Consider the following 15132-nt stretch of genomic DNA (forward strand, 5'->3'; position numbering starts at 1 on the left):
GGCAGAGGACTGGTGACAGTATGGGAGTATGATTGGTGGGGCCAGGGGAGTGAAGTTTTCACCAAACCTGTCCGCTAGTAGGTTGGCTATGTCCTCAGGTTCAGTATAAGTGATACCATCCACAGCAAGTTCGACACAAAGCTGAGCCTTCTGTTTTAGATTTTGGATGTACCTAAAGAATGCTTAGCTACGGATGCTAATTTAGTTTCTTAATTAACTTTAGAGAACTTTACAAGATTTCTAATCTGCTTTTTATGTTTTGAAGGGAGTTTTTTCCTTTGCTGGGACCATTCCCTCTTGGTTTTTGACAACGGTTTCTTTCTCTTATTGTATAACCTGCTTATGCTGTATGTCCATCAGGCTGGCTTATTTTTTTGTGAGAATCTTTGTTTGTTCCGTTCCGGTAAGGCTAAGTCTATACATTTTATATAGATGTTTATACAGGATATTTATGTACACCTCAATATAGTGGTCATTGCTGTCAGTGTTGGCAGGGGGTCTGAAACTATTGCTGCCATTGCCCAGTAGTCTGTAGTTTACTTTGGAGAAACTTTTGTTTAACCTTTTTGCTTCTGAGGGTTGGTCAGGTACAATCATTACTTTGAGTGAGACTGTTTTATGATCGGACTTTACCAGGGAGGGCCCCACATATGGGGTGGTGCAGCATTCCCCCCATGTTGGTGAGCAGTATATCAGAGATCTTAGAACCCTCTGTGGAGGTGCTGACTGTCTGCTCCAGAGCGTTTAACAAAGTCCAGGAACTTTTGGGCAAGTACGTATGTGCTTATATATGTTACCAAATCAGTGGAGGGATAGTTAGTCTCTCATGACCAGGGTATTTGGCTATACTGAGAGTGACTCAAGTAGGTCTTGGTAGGCTATGTGGTTTTCGTGGTTCATGGTGGGGGGCCTGTAGCTAACAGTGACATGAAGGGGTGTCTTTCCTACAGTTAGTTGGACATGGAGTAACTCTAGGGAGCCGTACTGTGTAATCAATCTAGAGGTGTATACTTCTTTAATGAAGGTGGATACTTCACTTCCTTTGTTTGACGTTTGTTGTGTAGTCTGAATGTGTGGAAGGCATTGTAGCCCTGCATGGCCAGGTAATCTCTGAGACATTGAACCCATGTCTCTGTGACTGCGCAGACATCAGCATCTTCCATGGTGAGAAGTGCTTCATGTGAGTGAAGTTTTTGATTTAGACTGCTAGCATTAAGCAGCATAACACTGAGTTTGTTTCTGGAGGATATTTTTACATCTAGAATTTTGTTCTTATGACATTGCCTAAAAAAGACCATATGAGGGTGGCAAGTACCTTTGTCAGCAACCTAAAGCCCAGAGGTGATAGGTGAAGACCTCCTCTGGCAAAACAGTATGTTCTGTTGACCATATCATCCCAGGCTGTCAGATATTAGATACTCCTGGATTTATACCAGAAGCTAAGCCAGTTGTTGAAGTTGGTCAGTCATTTTTTGTTTGTATTGTGGCATCATCCTGAGTGATGGAGAATGCTGCTTAGGGCTAGGGACATGCCTGCCTGGGACATGTAGTCTGAAAGCTCCATCATGTCTCTCTCCATGTAGTCTAGTGAGATACTTCTCAAGTTATTCACTCCAGCATGGACTGTGACAGAGCCATAACAGTACTTGTTGAGAGACGTGTGTGTCTATGTGCGTGTGTGTGTCTATGTGCGTGTGTGTGTCTGTGTGCGTGTGTGTGTCTGTGTGCGTGTGTCTGTCTGTGTGCGTGTGTCTGTCTGTGCGTGTGTCTGTCTGTGTGCGTGTGTCTGTCTGTGTGCGTGTGTCTGTCTGTGTGCGTGTGTCTGTCTGTGTGTGTGTGTGTGTGTGTCTGTGTGTGTGTGTGTGTGTGTCAGTGTGTGTGTGTGTGTGTGTCAGTGTGTGTGTGTCAGTGTGTGTGTGTGTGTGTGTGTGTCAGTGTGTGTGTGTGTGTCAGTGTGTGTGTGTGTGTGTCAGTGTGTGTGTGTGTGTGTCAGTGTGTGTGTGTGTGTGTGTGTCTGTCAGTGTGTGTGTGTCAGTCAGTGTGTGTGTCTGTGATTTGGTGGATCCTGGCAGCAGACAGGCAGCTGACCATGACCTTCGTCTTGTTCAGGCTAGTGAGGGGGACATCTGTGTCTCCCACTGTGGAGTCGCCTATGACCAAGACATTTGGTTTAGATGTGTTTTGCCTTAGGGGCTTATTGTGTGAGACACTGATCCATGTGTTACGTATAGTGAGTGCTGTTGGGACTGTACTGTGTGCAGAAGGTTTGCACATGGGGGAGGTCTTTGCACTTTTGGTATATTTTTAGTGAGCACCTCCGCGTATGTGGGTTTGTGTATTGTGTGCTTGGTATGTGTGGGATATGGAGTGTGGGTGCTGACAACCTGCTTGGTATTTGATGTGTTGTTTTGTGTGTGAGAGAGAGAGATAGCATCAGTTCCAGATTCATAGTATAGATACATCTCTCTCTCTCTCTCTCTCTCTCATATTGTATTTGCATGTTTTAGTAGCAGTAGGTTGTCTGTATACATGAGGCAATTGCTACATTGCCTCAGAATGCACATGTCAATCAGGCTGGCTGGAGAAATGGTGGGAAACTGACCTTCCATTATGCCAGGTGTATTCTGTAATAAGTGGTGGAGGGTGGGTTAGATGGAGTAGATTCTGATGTGGAAGTAGTAAAATCAGCTAATCTATGGAAGGTTTAGGGGTACAGACCTCACAGCTGGTTTGCTCTCTGGGCTGCAGTGCGCAACTATATTGCGCTGAGAAGCAGGGAAGCTTAGGAGGGTTCCCTAGTAGTTATCTAGGGAAATGTTGACTTTTCAAACATTTGTGTCTATATGTGGCAGTGGTAACCCCAGTTGTGAGGTGTGCAGCTACAAGCAAATGCTGTGTTTAAATATCAGCTAAGTAAAACAGTTTTCAAACAGTCCAACCTAAGACTGAACTTCGTTCCAACAGTCCTCAACTCATATGGGTTCTTGACTATATTCTTCTGCCACAAGGGTACAGGAGAGCCCAGTTAATGTAAGATGTCTGGCTGTAGTGCCCAGCAAATGCCTAATGGCCTAGATTCAACAAGTCTGAATCTAGCCTATGCTATAATTTGTTCAAGTACTGTAAATAGGTAGTGCAGAAAACAGTCACAAACACAGCTTTATTCCTCACTGTGACCTGTCTCTCTTTTTAATCTACCCTATCCATTTCCAGTCCCTGTTCCACCTTTAAATCCCTACACATTCTTTTTAACCACCAAAACCCCTAAAAATTAGCCATGCGTGAGTTAAGTCTAGTGTTTCCAGCAGAGGGGCTTTCCCCACAGTCTCTTCTTTACGGCTCAATTCTTTAATAGTCATCTAACCTTTTTATTTACTTTTCTGAACAGCAGTTGCACCTAATTGATTACTTGTTACTTATCACAGGTGAAAACTGCATTTGTCAGTGCTCAGTGTTGGCATGCATAGCACTTTGTAGTAGTACATTAAGACGATGAAAGGGCAGTAAGTTGATGTAATACAGCCTTGGACAGTGTGCATGATTGAATAAATTAGTGATAGATATTTATTTAAAGTTTTGAGTGCAGTGAAAGTGTTAAGATATTTGTAAAATCTACTGTGTATAAATCATTTTATGTTTTGACAATTACTGTTTTGTAGCTTTTGCATTACTTTGTCCTGCATGGTGTACAGATACAGTGTTGAGTTGTGCCCATCTACAAACCTGATCCAATAAAACTCTGTTTTTGTGTAAACAGGAGCAGCGTCACCTGACTCGTGAAAATGTACAGCGCAAACAGGCTAGAACTGGGGAAGAACGAGAAGAGGAAGAGGAGGAGCAAATCAGTGAGAGTGAAAGTGAAGATGAAGAAAATGAGATCATTTATAATCCTAAAAATCTGCCCCTTGGCTGGGATGGCAAGGTAATTCAATTCACGTATTAACTAAATGCTTCTTTAATATTCATCATGTTTTATTTGTTTTCTTGTTTTGCCTCTACTGCAAGCTGTGTTGAGTAGCATGTGGTTGCAGCACCCTGCAGCACTCTTGCCCTTTCCATGCATCTACTTCTGCCATTTGTACAGTCTGGCAGGATCTGTTTGTTTCAGAAAGGCATTATTTAGGTTAGATGTGCATTGTCCAACATCCCTGTAAGTTGCCTTATTTTCAGCGAGTTTGCCTGTTTTCTGCAAGTTTAGGTCAAAACATACATCTGGTTGTAGGTTCATAGGAGGTTACTAGACTAATGTCCCTTACAAGCCTAGCTATATTTATCCCAACTTTCCCCAATTGTCAGTAGTTAGGTGACCGAAGTTTTAACAAGTGTGAGCATTAGTAATCAATACCGACTGCCTCTGTCCATGAAAGACATGGGTGCCACCTCGGGAGTGAATTTATGGCCACCCATCCATTGATCTAATTTGCATTCAAAGAGTATCAGGGAGTGGCTCTGCTTCACATGAATTGGAAGCTTTTCCAGAGAAGGGGTAGTATCTTGGGGATGTGTCTAGCTTTCCAGCATGATATGTTCATGTCAGAGGCTAGGTTAAGATCCTTGGTTAAGATCCTTGGATCTAGTGGCCTAGTGTAGTTTTATTTATGAATGTGTACCATTTCCATCAGGGCCTAGTGAGAGACTGTCCTGTAATCCAGGCACAAGTCATCCATTAGCAGCCTGTAGGAGACAGGATACAGTGACAGGACTATCCTTCTTTCCCCATAGGACTTTTGGTGTGTAATTTCTTGATGAAAAATCTCTGTGGCCTCTCCAGCTGTTGCATGTGTCTGGTGAGATGCAGGCAGGAGCAGCATTGTACTCATTTATTGGTCTGGCGAGGGCAAAGTATAGTGGAATTATAACATCCTTCGATCTAGATGCAATGCCTTTACTTATGAGATGTGTTATGTAGAAGGATTTCCTTACCACTGGATATGTGGTGGTGGTTGAATTTCAGATTGCTATCAACTTGAGTACCCAGATCACTTGCCACTAGGTCTGCACTTAGAGGAGTGCTGTCTATAATGAAATTATTATAATGAAATTAGCAGGTATGTTAGCTTTCTCAAAGGGGATAATGCATTTGTTTTGCATTTAGCTTCAATCTATGCTTTAGCACCAATCATTTGTCTGCAGTAACCCTTTCTGCAATATATTGGCATCATTGGGGTACTCAGTGATAGCTCCCAATTTGCAATCATCAGCGAACTTGGTCAGCCACAGGCTGTCCATCTTTGCCTTAACTTCTGAGAAGTATATTTAGAAGAGTAAAGGGCCCAACACAGGACCCTATGGTATGCCATTGGTGACTGGTCTTTTGCTAAAGGTGAAGTCACCCATTTTGACTGCATTTGTCCTGTTGTTGAGCCAATTGGCTGCCCATCTGGTGTTGTGGAATTAATTCCCAGTTGAGAGAATTTCTGTACAATAGCTAAGTGGGGTAGTGTGTCAAATGATTTGGATGGTTTGAGGTAGGTGACACGATCAGTCTTTCCCTCGTCCAGGGCCTTAGGGACTTTCTCAAAGAAGTCAACCAGATTTGAAAGCCACATACTACCCTTAACAAATTCAAACTGGGTTGGGTCTAGCGTTTGGAGATTACCTCTGTCTTTGTTGATGAGGTCCATAATGATTCTTTCCATGGCTTTATAGATGAGACTAGTCAAACTTATGGGTCTATAATTCCCAGGTTTGGTTGATCATCCCCCTTTGTGCAGAGGGATTACTGTTGCTGTCCTCCATTCTGCCAGGACATAGCCAATCCTCAGGCTATAGTTAAGCAGGATCCAAGTGGGTCTGCTAGGTCATGTTTTAAGTTGCTTAAAAGGTAACCTGGGATGTTGTCTGTTCCTTTTGATGTCATGTTTTTGGTCTTGGAGAATGCAGAGATGACCTGTTCTCTTGAGATAATAGGCTGAGGAAAGGTGGCAGTTATACTTTGGGGATGACTGGTGGGGACAGGTGAATGAAGTTTGTTCCAAATCTGTCAGCTAGCAGGTTGGCTGTTACCTCCAGTTGAGTATGATTGATGCAAGCCACAGCCAGTTCAGCACATAGCTGGATATTCCCCTTTAGATTTTGGACATAGTTAAAGCACACCTTGTGATTATCCTTAGCTAGAGAGACTATTTTTTGCTTCATAATTAGCTTTGGAAGACTTGACAAGATCTCTAATTTGTTTGTTTAGGCTAGAGAGGGATTTCATCCTCTGCTGAGCCAGTTCCTTCTTGTGTTTGGACAGTAATTTATTTCTTTTGTTGCTTAGCCTGTTTATACTGTGGGTCCACCACGACGGCTTGTTTTTCCAGCAAGACCCAGTTTTAATCCGGTCAAGTGGTTAAGCAAGAGTTGGAGTACACCTCTGCCTAGGAGTCTGTGTTGTCTGTGTTTGAAGAGGCTTTAAAACTTCTTGTACCATTCCTTAGTAGGAGGTAATTTGAGCATTTTTGAGCTTGATAGGGTCTCTGGCCATATAATTACATTGAAAGAGACTGATTTATGGTCTTGTCTTACCATGTGTGTGTGTGGGGGGGGATGCTGTCCCATGTTAGTGAGTACTATGTCCAGGACATTTTAGCCCCTCGTGGGTGTGCTGACCAGCTGTTCCAGAGCCTTTGCATTGACAAAGTCCAAAAACCTCTGAGCCAGCATGTTTGTGATTGTGTATGTTTCCCAGTCAAGGGTAGGATAATTAAAATCACCCATGAGTAAGGTGTTGGGTGTATGTTAAGTGACTCCAATAAGTCCAGGTATGTGGTATGCTTTTCCTGGTTCATGGTGGGGGACCTGTAGCTAGCTTTAATGGGGTAGTGGATTTTGCCTATGGTTAATTTGATGTGGAGTAGCTCAAGAGTCGTACTGTTTGACCACTCTAAATGTGTACTTATCTGTAATGAAGATGGATACTCCTCCTCCTTTGGTTCTTTCACTCTGAGTTTGTGATCTGAACGTATGAAAAGCATTGTAGCCCTGCATGATCGGGGTGCTTTCAGTGGCTTTGAACCATGTCTTGATGATTGCACAGACAGCAGCATCTTGCAAGGCGAGGAGTGCTTCTAGGGAGTGCAGTTTCTTGTTTAGCCTCCTAACATTAAACAGCAGTACCTTGAGTTAATCTAGCGAAGATTTTATGTTGAGAGGTTGGTTATTTTGACACTGCCTGAAAAAGGCACAGTAAGGGTGGGTAATGCATTTGCCAGTATCCAGAAGCCTAGAGGAGACAAGTGTAGACCATCTCTGCCAAAGCAGCATGGCCTGTCGATCTTCTCTTCCCAGTCTGACAGGTAATTGGATCCCTTTGGACTGACACCAGAAACTAAACCAACTACTGTTAGTCCATCATTTTTTTTTTTTTTTTTGCATTGTGGCATCATCATTGGAGAAGCTAGAATGCTGCTTCGGGTTAGGCTTATACCTGCCTGAGGCACAGTCTCAGAGCTCAAAACCAAAGTAACAAGTGCCAGTTCTTCAGTGAAGACACAGATGCGGTCAAATTTTATTTAGCGCTTTTGTTCTTTTTTAATAATCCACACAAGAACTTCATCAGCATCTAACAAACAACTCAAACATACTGTTTAAAAATGGTGCCAAAACAGTCATGTGGTATGCAAACAACTAATCAGTGACTGTCCTTAGGTAGTAGGTTAAAAAAGTGCCTGAACCAAAATACATTGTATCAGATTGAAGGCAGCATGGATACTATTTAAAACTTTTGTGCTGACAAGAAACATTTAATGTTAATGTAATCATTGAGTCCAGGGTATTTGTCAGCTGTTAACCTGATCTGCTAGCAAGATTCTCAGCACTGAAGCCGTACCTTATAATTCCCTGAAAAGTCCTGCAAACTAACAGCTTCCAGTACACTAAAAGTGATTTCTTAAAACAAGAACAATTCATTGAATGTTTTGCTAAATCATTATTTTGATCTTTATTTTTGATCACTAAATTATGCTCATAAATTCTGCAGGCAGATTTTCTGAAAGCTTTTCCTGCATAGAAGCAAGGGCATGTTTCACATTGGACAATGTAAACCACTCCAAATGAGTTACAATTAAATCTACCAAGACACCGAAAAGATACGTCAAGAGCTTTGGATAAGTGCAGGAGGTATTACTTGTAAACCTGCATTGGTTGCATGTCCTGCATTTAAGGCTGTCTGGGGTGAAATGTCCAGTGTTTTTGGGGTGTGAACCTCCAAAAAGTACCTAATGTTGTGTGACTTTACCAAGTAGTGCTTACTTTTCTTCTGTGAAAAAGGACATTGTGGACTTAAGTTCACATTTTAAACACTAAGTGGACTAAAGTGCTTATGTACATGATTTCAATTCTTTTTGTTTGTTTTTAGAACAATAAATTGGTCTTTTTATTTGAGCCGTCAGTTTTTCTTCTTGTTGTTACCTAGTTGTTTTACTCATTTGTCCTGGCTGTTGTATCGTGTCTTTACCCACAAGGCAAGTAGAAGACTGTGTCAGCATTCACAGGAGTTTGAAGCTAATAAGTGAGTGTGTTCTTAGTTCAGAGCTGCCAAGGCATCTAAGAACCTTCACATTAAAAGAAGTGCTTTTGATGAGGGACATTATAAGAATCATCAGGAGACTAAGATCGTCACCTTGAAAAATTCTGATTTCCCCAGATCTGACAACTCTGGGTAAAGAGATGTGATTTTACTGCCTTCTCCCTCAGATTTGGTGTCTTGCATGAATTCCCAAACTGAAGTTTCTACTATGCCTTCTGAAACCAAAGGCCCTTTGGTTTTGGAGGGTGGTATCCTCATTAGTGAAAGGAAAGAACTTATCCGCAAGGATTTAGTTTGAGAAGAGTTTCCTGGAAACCATTTTAGGGTCTCTGTGCTCAAGATTGCTATACCTGAAGCTATGAGGCACAACACTCTGAAAAGCAAACTGGTATCTACCACCTTGCCTAAGCCTAGGGCTTCTACTGATTCACTGGTTGAAAGTGTTCTACCTTTATTGAAATACAGAAGGCCAGATTTAGAATTACTGGAAGTGTCTGGACTCCATTTTGAAGAAGAGTAGCTGAATCTTCACCTGAAGCTTGTGATTCATATGATTCAGTGGCAGGTGAACTGGCTTATGTTGGCTTCTGCTGAAGCTTATGAATCAGATGTTGTAGTCATCCTTTACTCTGTTTTCTCTATCAGAGAAATTTTCATTTGGAGGTGCCTTTCTTAGAATGAAGGGAGTATTTCACTGAAATGCCAAAATAGAGCTTACATGGCCTTGTCTTAATACAGAGCACAGGTAGTTCCTGCAGTGCCTGAAGTCCTAGTCGGTGTTTTCACATATGCATCAATGAAGCCAAACTCTCTCCCTCCCCTTAAAGGAAACCTGACTGCTTTTATTGGGTCAATGATTTCCATAGGTTCCTTTATAAAAAAATGTATTTTATGAACCAGCTGTAATGTCCCATCATACCTGTAAGAGGTCATCCTCTGCTCCATCGAGGAACCTTATCCTTAATGACAGGGGGAGTAGAATAGTCTACCAGTTTCAGGGAGGAGGTGTATACTTATGCTGGCTTTTCATTCAGAGCTTTGAATTGCTAGATCTGCATGTTTTCCTACCAAAAATACCAGTTAGAAAAGATGAGCACTGATGCAAAGGGTATACAGGATAAGGACTGAAACAGGAGGTGCTTGAGCTTTGTAACTTCTCTTTTGAGGGTCCAGACAGTTAAAAAGTGCAGCTATGAAGATGTGGGTGTGTTATGCAGGGCAGTAGCTTACAGGGTCTGTTCTGAGAGGCCTGGTTGTAGATGATGCTTATTCCAGACCATGTTATCACACAGCTCATAATTGTTTCTCTGAGTAAGGATCTTCTGGTTAGATTCCATTCTTACGGAGTTTCAAGACACCTGAAGAAAAGGGCAGGACCATGTGGTCCGTTAAGCAACTTTTTGATTTAATGGCATCGGCTGCTTGTTTTTATACCCCTGATGACCTGACGTCAGTCCTGGAGCGACAGCATCCGACACAGGAATACTAAGTCTCTGGTATTCAGGCCAACTAAGGGCTACTTGCAGGCAGATAACCCCAAGTGCGATGACCGCAACAGTGAATACACTCAAACATCTACATTTATGGTAAGTGTACACAACTGTACTTTTTGCAGCACCAGAAAGCATACAAGTCCTACCTATACTTGGATGACTGTAGAAGAGAGTCAGAGGGCCTTACAGTTTACTCTAGAACATTGCAGGCAGCTGAGGCTCCACACCATCTCTCCACATCTCATCTGACCCTGACCAGGAAGGTAGTATTCCTATGGATCTTGTTGGACACAAAACAGCAGAATGCCTTCCTGCTAGAAGACAGTCTTCTCTTTCTGTCCTCATTTGTCAAAAGCATGTTAGAGAGGAATTCTGTAACTGCAAGGGAGTTCTACAGGATCTAGGGTACTTGGCCTCTTGCAGCCTGATGTTTCATCTAGTAACAGAGCTTCATGTAAGGAAGGAGATTACAGAGGTACTTCTGAAACACATTATCAGCGCTCCCGGTTTCTAAAGGTCTCAATTCCCCTTTTGTCTTGTATTAAATAAGAGAACTTGTGGAGGAAAAGCCAGATGCACTTAATTCGTGGACACCTTTCAAGCTGACCCAAGATGCTCAAGAGTTTCACTACGGACTCCTCAGACATTGCATGTGGTGGGGTGACTGTTAGGGATATTTGAAGATCAGGGGCATGTGTGATGATAATATGAGTAAAAGCACAAAAATATAAAAGAGATCATGGCTTTAGTACTGGCAGTAAGTGTTCAGATTTGAACAGGAAGCACCATGGACATTCGCACAGACCGCACCACAATAAGCAGGAAGGGACATACTCTTTCACCCTTTACAGACTGGTAGGACAAGCATGTGAAGTAACCCAGTAGCTGGGACTGACCCTCAAGGCTTCTTACATGCTGTCGCAGAAAAATGTTATGCAGACAAGATGAGCAAATCACATTCAGGACTCTGGATGCTGAACAGATGTGTTCTTGAATTTGACCCATGGGTTAAGGGACATCAGATGTAGGCCCTTTTGCCACCCAGGCAACTTGGAAAATAGATAGAAGCCATCCTCATTCCATGGGCAGGTCTGCTTCTCTGTGCTTTTCCTCTGATACCATTGATCCCCAGGGTTTTCATGAAGATAAGAGAAGAGGTAAGGAAAGTTTCTAACAGACTAGTTCTCTCTCGATACGTCTCGCAAGCAGAGAGCCAGTAACAGCCACCTCAGCAGGTGGACCTCTTGACACAGAACACTAAGGTTCTTAACACACCCCTGCTTAAGAACTCTAAGGCTGATGAATTGGATGATTTGGCACTTGTCCCATCCAGGCATATTTCCAGAGAACATGATACAATAATGAGGGAAGCTAGAAAACCAAACACAAGGAAATCTTAATTTGCAAAATGGAAGAGGTTCTCCCTGTGGTGTGTTAGAGCCATGACCCTAAATCAGCTGAAGCATCTCTAGTTCTCTGTTACCTGTCAGACCTTTACAAATAATTATGCCTTTTTTTAAAGGTGTGTTTCAACTATCTCAGCCTGTCTGCCTTTAGACCCTCACTGTTGCTTTCTATTTCCAGTAAGGGAGTCCTTAGAAGAAGGTACACCATGTGAGACAACCCAAAAATGAAATTTCCCTAGTGTTGGACCGCAGTTGTGTGTTTAGAGAAACTGATCATAGCATCCTTTGGTTCTGTTGCTTCAGTTCTCCTGAAGTACCTCTCCTAGAAGATGCTGTTTTTGGTGGCTTTGATATCTGCTGGAATTTCTAGCAAGAAAAAAAACTGAAAATTGTATATTAACTCGCACTGAGTAGGTCTGCAGATAGCTACACACTGGGGACAGCCAAAAGCTTTTTGTAGTCCTGATGGTAAATATTTGCTTTTGTTCCTGTGGATGAAAACTTATATTGCAGTAGTGCCCCTACTGGAATATCTAAAGTTATGGTGAGTGTATTCACACAAACATACTCTGGAAATGTAACAGTTTGTAAAATAACTTTAAATAGTTCTGTAGAGTAGTAGATTCCTTATAGCTGTCCAGTTCACAAGTGAGTGTTGTTGGTAAATATAAGCATGGCACTCACACAGTCAGACTTTGTGGTTGTTCTCTAAGGGAATTTCAGGAAACAATTACTTGAGCAAGGGTCATTTCATGAGGAAGAAAGTTGCTGTTATTGATTTCCCTGTGACCAAAGGGAGAAACATATGGTAGTGTTTGATATCGGGTAGTTGATGGTACATAATGTTCTTGCTTAAAATGGTTCTGAAGTGGAATGAATTTTTATGGAGGGTCCAGCTTGGCATCATATGCTCAGAATGGGGGTGAGTCCATTTTGGAGAAGACATTCTAACATTCATTAAGCCTCAGTGCTGTAGAAGCAGATCTACAGATATTTTAAGATGTGTGTGCAATATTTATAGATGTAGCTATAGATGTTGAGTGATTGATTCTTTGCTTTGTAAATAATTATTTTTTCTTCTCTTTTAGCCTATTCCTTACTGGCTGTACAAGTTGCATGGTCTGAACATAAACTACAATTGTGAGATCTGTGGGAATTACACTTACAGAGGACCCAAAGCATTCCAACGGCATTTTGCGGTAAGAAACAAATTTCCTAGCGAGCTCTGGAGAAATTGGTAGTATAACCATAATTTTTTTGGCAGAACTGAGACTAATGATAGCAATTATCTGTTTAAATTAATGTTCCAAAGTCGTCGATGCCAGTTGAGGGGAATTTGACTGCTTCACATCAGCATTTTAAACAGTTCTGAAGCTTCCAACAGAATCGGAAAGCATGCTTGCTACTTTGAGATGATGAGCGCAGTAGCTGGAGTGCTAGTATGCTGTATTCCCAGAGGAAGCAACCTTCTCCATTAAGTTTGTTTCCTTTTTTGCTTAACCTGATAACTTAACGAAGCAGATCCTGAATGGTGTAAGATGTCTGCCTATCATCCCATTCACATTTTACTGTTTGTAATCCTACAGTTTGAGGACAGTTCCTACTCCGTTTAACTGATTGGTTGTGATACCTCTCAGTAGTACAGTTCTGGATTTAAAAACTGTCCAAATGCATCCATTCACAAAGAATTATGGTAACAGTGATTTCTCTTGGTTAGAATTTGTTCTCTGTTTCTTCCTGTACTCTTGTCTGCATTTTCAAAACATAGTCTTATACTTCATATAGTTTTTTTGTGCCATAAAGTTTGGTTGAAAGGCAGTGTATTTTAGCTTGTGATCTCACATCTTTCATGTGTTTATTGCATCTTTGAGTTTTGTTTGACCAAGTCAGGATCTCTGCCATTAAGTAAAAATTTTGTCTCCCAGAATTTGAGAGTCAAGCAGCTGAATACATGCTGCAGTCCAGAGGACCTAAGGGTTGAGGGCATTGCTTTAATGCTGGTGATACTGTTTCATCCAAAATATTTTTCTTTAAGGACAAAGGCTTGACATGCCAGCAGTGAAGAGATTTGGTAAATACAAATGGGAAAAGGATGCGAAGTTGCTGGTCAGTGATAGTATTGAGACAGCGTACTCATTGCTGCTCCAAAGTTTCATGAGCACACATTTTTGCCAATCTGTGCCTCATTTCTGAAACCACCTTGTCTGGAAAGGGTAGGGGATATTCATACTAAATTATCAGTTTCCTCTTTTAACAAAATTTATCACTGGATGTGGAACCCAGCCCTTCAAACTTGACTGAACTATAACTTGTATGTATTTCCACCATTTCAGGTTCAAAGATGAAAACCAATCTTTGAGTTCATTGAAGGAGTAGAAAGTATGAGTAGTCTCATTTCAGAGGTCCCTCACAAACAGAATGCCTCCCTCAATCCGTTCTACTGACCAAATGGGTTGCTGATTGACCTTTACTGAGCCATTATTCCAGAGTAGGGAGCAGACTGTTATCCATAAGTGTTGGATTTCGACCAACCATGTGTCATGAACCATCTTTCTAGACCCCCAAGATCCCACACTTTGTATGAAGGTTTTGAAGACATGGACCATAAACCATTTGGATGTATCCTTGTAGGGGACCCAAGGTTAGGGTGGTCTTGGAGTGAACTTTTCAAAGTACTAGCCTAATACTGGCACTCAGTAACCAGAAAGGTCCAATGCAACAACCCCCCCCCCCCCAAGTTTCCTAGGAACTACTAGTCCTCTTGGAGTAATGTGGGGTATCCTTGCCCTGCCACAGAACGTTGCTAATCAGTTTGGCATTTGTTAAAGTTGATGTTACGACACTAGTAAGGTGACTTAACAGAAAATGAATTTTGGGCACCATGTGCATTTTGACTACTTGAATCTTGTTGAGATGTAACATCTGTTTAGTAGAACGATGTGTTAAGTTGTCCCTAATATCCTTCAACAAGGGCACCATATTCAAATCTACCAAATTGTCTGAGAAAAGTATCAAGTAGGCACACCCTAGTGCACACGCTCTGTAACAGCCTTCAGAGAGTAGAGGAATTCTCCTAGTTATCAGCTAGTCCGTTGTGTACGGCTGCAACTTGAAGAAACTGAATAATAGGGTCCACTTGAAGGATAGAATATAGTAAACATATTGCACAATCATCCACAAATTTAAACACATCCAGCATTCCCCTTTTAGGAACAGTGTGGTGTTGGGAGTATGTTCATGCTATAGGGGATACATAACAGAAGCTTACAGTATTTAATAAACGTCACAGGAATTCCTGACTCCTGTGTTTCATCCCAGATGTAATTCCAATGAATGTAGTCAAAGGCTTTGCTAAAATCTAGAAGCCATACAGATGCAGATTTTTGCTGCTTCATGCAATAAGTTTGTCTGTTCACATTTGTACTAGATCCTTGTTCCCGTCTTGGCCCTTAAAAACCTAAGTGATTGACTCCAGTAATATGGGGTAGTATTTTTTTCCATTGTACTGGCTTATAATTTTGAAAAAAATTAGGTCTGTTTGTAACAGTGAAGCAAGTCAGTAGTTTGCAGGATCAGTGCTGTCCTCAGGGAGGCTTGGGAACATGAATACTTGAGTATAATTTACATTGTCAGAGAACTATTGACATTTGATAATATTCAGGTAGAACTGATGTAAAAATGTATTGATACACACACAGCCTCCAGAAAGACACTTTAACCC

General features: G+C 41.7%; 1 protein-coding gene across 1 annotated transcript in view; it reads left to right on the top strand.

Annotated features, from left to right (window-relative positions):
- The window catches only part of SF3A3 (splicing factor 3a subunit 3), a 731641-nt gene that overhangs the window by 493165 nt on the left and 223344 nt on the right, over nt 1-15132 (top strand). The window contains exons 13-14 of the mRNA XM_044083506.1: nt 3758-3922; nt 12500-12610. Of these exons, the coding sequence (XP_043939441.1) occupies nt 3758-3922; nt 12500-12610 (276 nt within the window). The remainder of the gene's footprint in view (nt 1-3757; nt 3923-12499; nt 12611-15132) is intronic.

This window comes from Protopterus annectens, chromosome 1.part1, assembly GCF_019279795.1.
Source record: "Protopterus annectens isolate FY-2018-M chromosome 1.part1, PAN1.0, whole genome shotgun sequence".
NCBI classification, from domain to species: Eukaryota; Metazoa; Chordata; order Ceratodontiformes; family Protopteridae; genus Protopterus; species Protopterus annectens.